This window comes from Arachis ipaensis, chromosome B06 (genome assembly GCF_000816755.2).
Source record: "Arachis ipaensis cultivar K30076 chromosome B06, Araip1.1, whole genome shotgun sequence".
In the NCBI taxonomy this organism is placed as follows: Eukaryota; Viridiplantae; Streptophyta; class Magnoliopsida; order Fabales; family Fabaceae; genus Arachis; species Arachis ipaensis.
The window spans coordinates 94,684,209-94,695,567 of NC_029790.2; the positions used below are offsets into that span (position 1 = coordinate 94,684,209).

At 37.6% G+C, this 11,359-nt stretch overlaps 1 protein-coding gene across 1 annotated transcript; it reads left to right on the top strand.

Annotated features, from left to right (window-relative positions):
* Positions 7,844–8,278, top strand: LOC107647056. Its single transcript, XM_016351183.1, has one exon. It carries the CDS (start codon positions 7,844–7,846, stop codon positions 8,276–8,278), a length of 435 nt encoding a protein of 144 aa, XP_016206669.1.

Genomic DNA, 11,359 nt, shown 5'->3' on the forward strand with positions numbered 1-11,359 from the left:
TCTTAATCAGAATCTTCGTGGTGTAAGCTAGATTGATGGCGGCATTCATGAGAATCCAGAAAGTCTAAACCTTGTCTGTGGTATTCCGAGTAGGATTCTGGGATTGAATGGCTGTGATGAACTTCAAACTCACGAGTGCTGGGCGTAGTGACAGACGCAAAAGGATGGGGAATCCTATTCCAGCATGATCGGGAACCTCAGATGATTAGCCGTGCTGTGACAGAGCATTTGGACCATTTTCACAAGAGGAGGGGATGTAACCATTGACAACGGTGATGCCCTTGCATAAAGCCAGCCATAGAAAGGAGTAAGATTGATTGGATGAAGACAGCAGGAAAGCAGAGGTTCAGAGGAATGAATGCATCTCTATACGGTTATCTGAAATTCTAACCAATGAATTACATAAGTATTTCTATCCCTATTTTATGTTTACTTCTTATTTAAGTTCGAAAACTCCATAACCTTTTGTATCCGCCTGACTGAGATTTACAAGGTGACCATAGCTTGCTTCATACCAACAATCTCCGTGGGATCGACCCTTACTCACGTAAGGTTTATTACTTGGACGACCCAGTGCACTTGCTGGTTAGTTGTATCGAAGTTGTGACAAATTATGAATTGAGATTAGAGCACCAAGTTTTTGGAGCCATTACTAGAGATCACAATTTCGTGCACCAGTGTGTTAAGTGATTTCAAAGATTACAGGGCAGGAATGGCTCAGAGGATGGAAAGGAAGCATGCAAAAGTAGAAGGAATACAAGAAGTTGGAGAAATTGCTAAGCTGTCCAGTCTGACCTCTTCGCACTCAAACGGCAATAACTTTAGCTACAGATCTCCAAATGATGCGGTTCTAGTTGCGTTGGAAAGCTAACGTCCGTGGCTTCCATTTGATATATAATATGTCATAGTTTCCCTGATGCTAGGCGACGCGGTCGCGTGATTTACGTGGATGCATCACAGTGACGAAAAACCAGCATGGCAGATTTCGCAACCAGCGATTTCTGGGCTATTTTTGACCCAGTTTTCGGCTCAGAAAGCACAGATTAGAGGCTATAAAGTGGAGGAATACATCCATTCATAAAGACAAGTATTCACATTCACAATTTTAGGAGTAGATGTAGTTTTTAGAGAGAGAGGTTCTCTCCTCTCTCTTAGGATTAGGATTTAGGATTTCTCTTAGTTTTAGGAGTGACTCTCAATCCCAGGTTCAAAGTTCTTCTACTTTTATTTATTCTATTATTTTATTTTAGTTTGTTAATGTTGGTTTATGAACTCCATGTTAGAATTGATTTCTTTATTTAATATAATTTGAGGTATTTCAGACTTATGATTGCTCTCTTTAATTTATTAATGTTCTTTGTTTATCCAAATTATTTTCATTCAAGTAGATTTTTTTCCCTTTTGGCTTTGGTTGAGTCATTGGAGACACTTGAGTTATCAAACTCATTGTTGATTGAAAATTGGATTTCTTCATTTCATTAATTCAAGTTCCAATAACTCTAGCATTTCCCAAGGAAAGACTAGGACTTGAGGATTCAAAATTAATTCATCCACTTAACTTACCTTCATAGTTAGAGGTTAACAAAGTGGGAGAAAAATCCAATTCTCATTACAATTGATAAGGATAACCAGGATAGGACTTCCAGTTTTCATACCTTGCCACGAGTCTAATTTATAGTTATTTATTTATTTTATTCTTCTTATCATTCAACATACTGCTTTCTTACTTTCAAAACCCCCAATTTACAAAACTCATAACCAATAATAAGAACATACCTCCCTGCAATTTCTTGAGAAGACGACCCGAGGTTTAAATACTCAGTTATCAATTTTAAAGGGGTTTGTTACTTGTGACAACCAAAACTTTTGCAAGAAAGGTTGATTGCTTGGTTTAGTAACTATACTTGCAACGAGAGTTTACTATAACCTCTAAACCATCAATCTTCAGTTCTTCAAGCTTCCGGTCAGAAAGTCAGTCTCAGCAAGTCTTGAGTGTTCTTCTCTAAGAATGTCAACCATAATATTAGAGCAGAGCTCAGCAGAGACCTTGTTATTCCCTAACCAACAACCTAGGAAAGTAACTCGGAGTACCCCTTATTCATGAAAAGTGCGAAAAGCAACACTTTTAGCCGATCATTGACAAGATACACGCCAAGCTGTCCAGTTGGAGTATGATGACCTTCTCATTAGTAGGAAGGATCACTCTTGTTCAATCCGTCCTCTCAATGATACAAAGTTATACTATGCAGACTATGAAGATGCCTAAGGAAGTTTGTAATCAAATTGACAAGATTTCTAGAGATTTTTTTGGAGGTCAGACGCAGGAGATAAAAAGATCCATCTTATCAATTGGGATTCTATTTGCAAGCCTAAAGAGTTGGGAGACCTAGGTTTGCATAAGGCTCAAGAAACAAACAACCTTTATCTCATGAAATTAGCGTGGGGTTTAGTCTATAATGACCAAGCACTTTGGGTAAAGGTTATGAATATTAAGTATGGCTGTGGTGATAGCCCTATCCCCAAGGTGGCTAAGAGATTAAACTACTCGAATGCATGGAGAGGGATTGTTAAAGTTTGGGACCACTTTCAACACAATCTTGTTTGACGAATTGGCGACAGTAAAAGCATTAAGATCTGGAAAAGTCACTGGATCCCTGGTATTGAAAATCTTAGTGAGTTATCGTTCAGTCAAATTAGCGATGATAGGGATAACAAAACCCTGGAGGCCTATGCTACGGATGATGGTTGCTGGGATTTGGAAAAATTATCTCAAGCCCTCCCAAATAAGGTTGTTGACATGATACGTACTTTGAAATCTCCAAACCACTCCCTAAGTCGAGACTCTATCAGTTGGCTACCGGAACCACATGGAAGCTTTTATATTAATTCAGCTTATAAGGCTTATTATGTGGAAGACACAAATCCTGATCAGATTAGATTATGCTGGAAAGTCAAAGTGCCTCAAAGACTAAAGACTTTTTATTGGTTATTAAGTCACAACGATCTATTAACTAATGCCAAGAGAAGGAACCGAGGACTTACTGATAATGGGTGCTACCACAGATGCCCAGATCAAGATGAGAGTCTGCTCCATATTCTGAGGGACTGTCCTTTTTCCCGAAGTATTTGGATTAGCATCTCAAACAGAGATCTACACGACTCGTTTTTTAGCCATTTTGGATAATCTGAATAAGGTCGCTCGCACTAACAGTGGGACTTCATGACCCACCTTCTTCCACACCACATGTAATGTCATATGGAGAAAGAGAAACGATTTAATTTTTCAACAGAAAAACATCCCATTCCAGCAAGTCATTCCTGAAATGAAAGGAGTAGCTAGAAATTATGATGAAGTTCTAGAACTTACTGAGATAAGTAGAATGACTCTGAGAATAACGACGTTAGTTTTGGTTGGGTGGAAACCTCTAGAAAATGGTTGGAGTAAAATTAATATTTATGGATCAGTCCCCCAAGCTTCTGGTTCAAGGGGCTTGCGGTGGAATTATCAGGGATTCTAATGGTCTGGTGTTAACTGGTTTCATGATGAACATTGGCAAGGTAACCATTACAGAAGCAGAATTATGGGCAATTTATTTGGGCCTTAAGATTGCAATTAATATGGGATTTAATAACATTAAGGTAGAATCTGACTCTATCTATGCGGTTAGGTTAATTCAGAGTAGTTCAACATCCCTCCATGGAAGCACGACCCTCATCCGTGCCATCAAAGAGCTTCAAGCCAAGCCAGGAGAGTTCAAAATTGATCATATTTTGAGAGAGGCCAATTTTAGTGCAGACGAGCTTGCTAAACACGCCCATAGCCTACTGGTGGGTCTTCATCAATTCGTTGCTCCATCTCCTTTCATTGCTCATACGCTGGATGCAGATAGAAGGAGCATTGAGTTTGCTAGAGTGATGAGTTAGGTTTTTTTTGTTCTTCTTGGGCCTTATGCCCTCCTTTCCCCATCAAAAATTTTTTTTTTATCTCACTTACGTAATATTTATTTCATGTTTTTTAAAGTGGAATAGTAATTTATTCTAATTTTTTAACACAAATATTTTCAAATTTTATTATAAGTAGATTTAAAAAAATGTCAAATACTTAAATTAATTTATTTAATTGACAAATTTACTCATAACATCCATAAGTTCATACATATAACATCCATAATTTTATATTAATAACATCCATAATGCATACCCATAACATTCATAATTTCATAACATGTTGTCCATAATTAATAAATTTTTACAATTAATATTATCAAATTTTAAATTATGTGTCTTATTGTGTTTTTTAAATTATTATCTCATATATGTACTAATAAGCCATAATTTTAATTAGGGTTAAGTATTGTTTTCGTCCCTAAGGTCTCGGGTGAAAATTAAATTCGTCCCGACCTTTTTTTGTTATTAAAATCATCCTCAATGTTACAAAACGTTATAAAATCATCCTTTTGTCCATAATTAACATTTTTTGGACAATTTTGCCCTTAAACAAAAAAAAATTCTCCCCATCCTCACCACTAATCTCCTGCATCATCAGTCATCACCGCTACCACACCACTCTTTAATCTGAACCCATTACAACTCCACCCCTTCATCCAAACAACACCAACAATGGTAACAGCAACTCAAATACCCTTCATCATCATCTTTCTCCTTTAACCTCCTCACTCTACTGTTTAACATTCTTTTGTCACATGGAATTAGACCATCAATAGCAGCACCAGCAGCCGGCAGCGCCCACGGGTGTGGAGAATATTCCGGCGACGTTGAGCCACAGCGGTAGGTTCATCCAATACAGCATATTTGGGAACATATTCGAAGTCACCGCCAAATACATACCCATTGAGCATTGAGTTCCAAAGTACTAAATCTCTAAGAGGCAATTCCTCAAACACCTCATGTGCATCCATCACCAACCCAAATTTCATATAAGTATTAACCAGAGCACTCCCCACAAGCACATCCAACTCGAATCCAAACTTAAAATAAAAATCCATGAATCTTCTTAACCTCCAAATCCTCCACACAGGCTCTGATCACACACGAGAATGTGTACTTATCTGAAGTGACACCCAGATGGCGCATTCGCTTGTAAACCAAGAAGCTATCCAGGGAAAGCCCATTCCCAACAAATCCAGCAATGACAGCATTGTAGGCGAAGACATTCTTATCAAGATCGGTGGAGTAGTTGAAGACCTTGAAGGCATTTCTCATAATGGTGCACTTCGAGTACTTTTTTTGTTGTTTTTCTGTTCGTTTTAGGTGGGATAGGTGGGGGTGGGGTGGTTTATTTTATTTTTAATATTTTTTATTTTTGTTTAAGGGTAAAATTGTCCAAAAATATTATTTCTTAACAAAAGGATGATTTTTTAACGTTTTGTAACGTTGAGGATGATTTTAATAACAAAAAAAGGTTGGGGACGAATTTGATTTTCACCCCAAATCTTAGGGACGAAAACAGTACTTAATCCTTTTAATTATTTTAATATTTTTTATTTAATATTCATATGTATGCTTATTTATTAATTTTAATATAATGAGTTAATAATTACTTTTAAAAATTTATTTCTCAATTTTTGTTTATATTTTAAAAAATATAAAAAATCAAAATAATATGACAATTCTATTGTCATTAAATTACTACTTTTAAGAGGATCTAATCTAGCCGCCATTAAGCTTTCGCGGTCAATGGCATTATTTAAGATAATATGATAATTCTATTGTCATTAAATTACTAATTTTAAAAATTAATTTTGTAAATGCTACCGATGTCTAAGCTGTTATTAATGAATTTAATATTTTTTTAACTTCTATTTATAAATTTAAATTTTACTATAGGTATCAAGTGCTTTATTAGGATTTTCTAGTGCTCTGTTAGGATTTTTAACAGAGTCTTTGCTGCCGTCAAGGCTACACTATCAACGTTAATTAAATTTTAACACAAATCTCTGACTACTAGTTTGACAAAGATAATCTACGTAATCTGCATGGATGAGGTAAGGAGGGATGAAGATCGGACCGAGGAAGACAACCGAAAAGGAGGTAGGAATATGATTCTGCTGGAAGAGGCAGACATATCAGAAGGTATTAACACTTGCTCCAATAGTCTCTATGGCAGACTCTTTGCTTCCAAAACCTTCTCAGTTGGAACCATGGAGAATGCTTTAAAGGCTATATGGGGAAATCCGGAGGGATTTAGCGTGAGTGACAAAGGAGACAATTACTTCCAATTCTTTTTTAATAAAGAGGTGGATGTCTTGCGTGTTGAACGTGGTTCTCCATGGCTATTCAAGGATTACGTGCTCCATGTCAAGAGATGGAAGGAAGATCAGAACGGTGATGAATAGATTGTTTCCAATTTTCTAGTTTGGATTCAATTTTGGGGTTTGCCAGAATTGTTTAAAACCCTCGAAGTTGGACGTAAATTGGGAGAGAGGCTGGGCACAGTGTTGGAGGTAGGTAAATTTCAGATGAGAGGCAGAGAAACTAGGATTGTAAAGGCCAAGATCAATATTGAAGCTACCAAGAAAGTGAGAGATCAGTTAATTATTGCAGGACCTAATAAAAAGGAGGTAGAGGTGGCATTGCGCTATGAGAGACTTGGAAAGTTCTGTACCTACTGCGCAAAATTGGGGCACGAGGTAAAAAACTGCCATGATCTGCTGAAGGACACAGAGAGTGATAGGGTAAAAGAGGATGACATTGGTGAATGGGTTAAAGCTAGCCAAGTGGGAATAAGAATTAACTCTGAAAGAGAAAGAACATTCAACAACTCAGCCCAGAATCAGAATAAGGCTACTCAACGTAAGAAAAAATCGGTCTTAAACTGCTTATTGGAGGAATTTACAGGGATGTCAATGCAAGAGGAAGAACAAAGTTTGAAACCACAAAATGCTGGCAACAAGGTAGCACCTGAGTCACCTCAATCAGCCAACTCTAGAACAAAATGCATGGAGGTTATCATAGCTGGTCAGTCCAATATCAAGGAGGATGAAGGACAACCTATGCAATTCACTATTGGGCAATGTCTCACAACAGAGGAAGGCAAGAAGTGGAAAAAATTAGCAAGACAAGGTACTGGAGGGTTGGATACTAAAGCTGGATCCAAAAAAAGGTTGATGACTGGTATAGTTGAAGGATCTACAAAGAAAGCAAGAACAGAGGATGAAAATGCAGTTGAACAGGGGATGGAGGGTGCCAGCCTACAAATGGCACCCAAGGCGCCATGAGAACTATAGTTTGGAATTGTCGGGGTTTGGGGAGACCCCTGGCAATTCACACCCTAAAAGGGATATGTAAATCCCACTCCCCCGAGATTGTGTTCATAAGTGAAACAAAGAACCAATTTCGACAGGTGGAAGCAAAACTCCGGGCATGCAGCTATGAAAACTGGCATATTGTTAACCCGTCAGGAATGGCAGGAGGACTTGCACTAGCTTGGAAGGACAGCATCAATGTTCAAATTATAAACAGCGGGGAATTCTTTGTAGTAGCTGAAGTTAAGGAGTTCGGAAACAATGGGGTATGGACGTTCATTGGTGTCCATTTGAGTTGTTCGGAACAAATTCGAGCCTTACAGTTTGAGGAGCTTACAACAATGAGTCAACAACTGGAAGGAAAAGTGGTAATAGCGGGAGATTTTAATGCTATAATAAGTCAAGCGAAAAAGGAGGGTGGAGGCCAAAAATCAGCAACTACTATTGCAACATTCATTAATTTTATTGATAGCAACGAATTAGTGGATATTGGAATGGTGGGACGGCCTTTCACGTGGACATATCGAAGATAAAGAGAGGATTTGGTGAAGGAGAGGCTTGAACGCTATTTAGTAGGGATGAGATGGAAGCTGAAGTTTCCAAATGCAGTGGTGCACAGGCTCACAGAATCAGGCTTGGATTATGCTCCTATCTTGATGGAAACTGAACCTCAATCCTGGCATAGTAAAAGGCGTTTTAAATACCAGGAACGTTGGTGTGGAAAAGATGATGTCAAAAGAATTGTCAGCGAAGTGTGGAAAATGGAAGTAGTAGGCTCAGCTATGTTCTCCTTGGCCCAAAAGTTGAAAGAATATAGACATAGATTTGTTCAATGGCAGATAACTCACAAAGCAAACTCTCGAAAAGAAATTGAGGACCTTCAAGCTAGCCTAGAGGAGCTGTGGGTGGCTGGAATCAATGGGGGAGAGGAGATTACCAGATTAGAAGAGAAGTTGGAGCTAGCATATATGAAAGAAGAAAGTTATTGGAGAGAAAAATCTAGAGTTAAATGATTAAAAGAAGGAGATCAGAACACAGATTCTTTCACCAGAAATGTCAATCAAGGGTGCGAAGGAACATAATTTGGAGATTAGTTGGGAGGAACAATGAGATTGTATCGAAACCGGAGGATATTGCAAAGGTAGCTGAAGACTACTTCTGCGATATTTTTACTTCTTCTTGTTCGGTTGATCCGAATCCATATTTGGAGGATTTGGAGCCTAAGGTTACAGCTTCCATGAACCGTAGGCTCCAAAGGCCGGTAACTATGGATGAGGTCAAAAGAGCTACGTTCAGTGTTCATGCTCAGAGTGCTCCTGGCGATGACGGGTTTACAGCTAAGTTTTTTCACTTTTTCTGGGATATAGTTAGAGGTGACATTTTTAAGGCAGTGCGAAGTTTCTTTCACAGTGGCAGAATTCTAAAAAGCTTCAACCATACTCAAATTTGTTTGATTCCAAAGGTGCCAGATGCCAGTGACATGACTCAGGTACGACTGATTAGTTTGTCCTCAGTTATGTATAAAATTATTTCTAAAGTTATAGTGCATCAACTACAAGGTATTATAAATAAAATCATAAGCCCAAATCAAAGTACTTTTCTCAAAGGTAGACTCATTTCAGATAATATTCTAATTGCCCACGAATGTATGCACTTTTTGAAAAATAAGAGAAGTGGAGCAGATCATGAGATGGCTATTAAACTAGATATGAGCAAGGCTTATGATAGGGTTGAATGGCACTTCTTATGGTACATCATGGAAAAGCTGGGCTTTGATGCTAAATAGATTAACTGGACTAAGGAATTGGTAATGACTGTTTCTTACTCTGTTGTTATGGAAGGGCAACCTTTTGGCTACTTTAGGCCAAATAGGGGCATCCGACAGGGTGACCCCCTATCTCCATATCTATTTCTTTTTTGTGCGAAAGGGCTTTCCTTCCTGCTACACAAGGTAGAGCAAAACAGATTAAGTCAAGGAGTTCAAGTTAATCGGAGATGCTAAACAGTTAATCACCTTTTGTTTGCTGATGATTCAATCCTTTTTTGCAAGGGCTCACCTAATACAAGCCAAAGCATTTTGGAATTGCTAGAGATCTACGAGGGCTTCAGTGGGCAAAAAGTCAATTTGAACAAGTCGGCCATCTTTTTTAGTCATAACACACCTCAGAACACAAGACTAGCAATTGCACAGACACTAAATATTGAACATATCGGAGCCCAAGACAAATACTTGGGGCTACCCTCCATAGTTCAAAAATCAAAGAAAGCAATGACGAACTAATTTTCGTTAGTAAAGAATTTCACAAAAGTAATCACGTCGTAAGTATAGTTTCTAAACCAACAAAGAATCCTTTCGTACAAAAACTTGTTTGTCACTAAAGCAAACCCAATAAAATAATAACCGAAGTATTCAAACCTCGGGTCTTCTCTCAAGGAATTGCAAGGAAGTATGATTTATTATTGGTTATGAAAAAGTATATTTTTGGGTTTTTAAAAGGTTGAATAAGGAATGTAAAATTGCAAAAAAGTAAATTGATAATTAAGTAAAGCTCTTGGCAATGTATGAAAACTGGACGTCCTATCCTAGTTATCCTTATCAATTGTGATGAGAATTGTTCCTTGCTCCCACTTAGTTAACCCTTACTAAATAAAGGAAAGTCAAGTGGACTAATCAATTTGATTCCTCAAGTCCTAGTCAACTCCTAAGGAAAGACTAGCTTTAGATGGATCCAAATCAACCAGCAAATTACAATTATCAGTCAACAAGGAGTTTGATAACTCAAGCATCTCCAATTACTCAACCAAAGCTAAGAATGTAAAAAGCTAAATTAAAATCATAAATATGAAATACTTCAAATTGCATTAAATAAAGAAATCAAATCTAACATGGAGTTCATAAACCAAATTGGAAAAATAAATAAACTAGAATGCTAAGAGAATTAAAAGTAGAAGAGAAACTGAATTAGAGGAACATTGAACCTGGAATTGAGAAGAAGTAAACCTAAAACTAAGAGAAATCCTAAAACCTAGAGAGGAGAGAGCCTCTCTCCCTAGAAACTACATCTAAAACCTAAATTTGTGAATAATGAGAAGTGTATGATTGAATGAATGATTCCGCCACTCTGAAGTCTTTAATCTGTGTTTTTTGGGCCGAAAACTGGGTCAAAAGGAGCCCAGAAATTGTCCCCAGCATTTTCTGATATGTCCAGCACGTGGCTCTATCACACGTACGCGTGGATTGAACGTTCGCCAGGTCACATGTACGCGTGATCCACGCGTGTGCGTCGCCTAACAGCATGGCAACTATGGCAAATTATATATCATTTCGAAGCCCCAGATGTTAGCTTTTCAACACAACTAAAACCGCCTTATTTGGACCTCTGTAGCTCAAGTTATGGTAAGTTAAGTACGAAGAGGTCAGGCTGGACAACTTAGCAATTCCTTCAACTTGTTGTATTCCTTCCACTTTTGCATGCTTCCTTTCCATCCTCTAAGCCATTCCTGCCCTATAAACCCTGAAATCACTTAACACACATAACAAGGCATCGAATGGTAATACGAGAGGATTAATAATTAGCAATTTAAGGCCAAAGAAGCATGTTTTCAATCATAGCACAAAGTTAGGAAGGAAAATATAAAACATGTAAATTCTATGAATAAGTGTGAAAATAGTGGATAAAATCTACTCAATTAAGCACAAGATGTACCACGAAATAGTGGTGCATCAAATATCCCCACACTTAAACATTAGCATATCCTCATGCTAAGCTTAAGAGAACTAAAAGAGTGAATTGGAATGGTAGAAAGTATGAAATACAACCTATCTATATGAATGCAACTAAATGAAAAATGCTTTTACCTACTTGGTTAAAAGTAAACAAATTCTCCAAGACAAACATAAATTGGATTCTACTAATTCAAATCACAAAATAAAGTACAAGCAAACTTGTAAGAAGATAGCTCATGAAAGCAGGGAACATAGAATCAAGCATTGAACCATCACAGGAAGTGTATATGCACTCTAATCGCTCAAGTGTCTAGGGTTAATTCACTCTAATCTTCTCTAGTCATGCTTTCTAAAACCTTGTTCTTCA

What these genes read in the sequence shown, in the direction of transcription:
- LOC107647056 (XM_016351183.1), top strand. Translation starts at nt 7,844, where the DNA reads ATGAGATGGAAGCTGAAGTTTCCAAATGCAGTGGTGCACAGGCTCACA.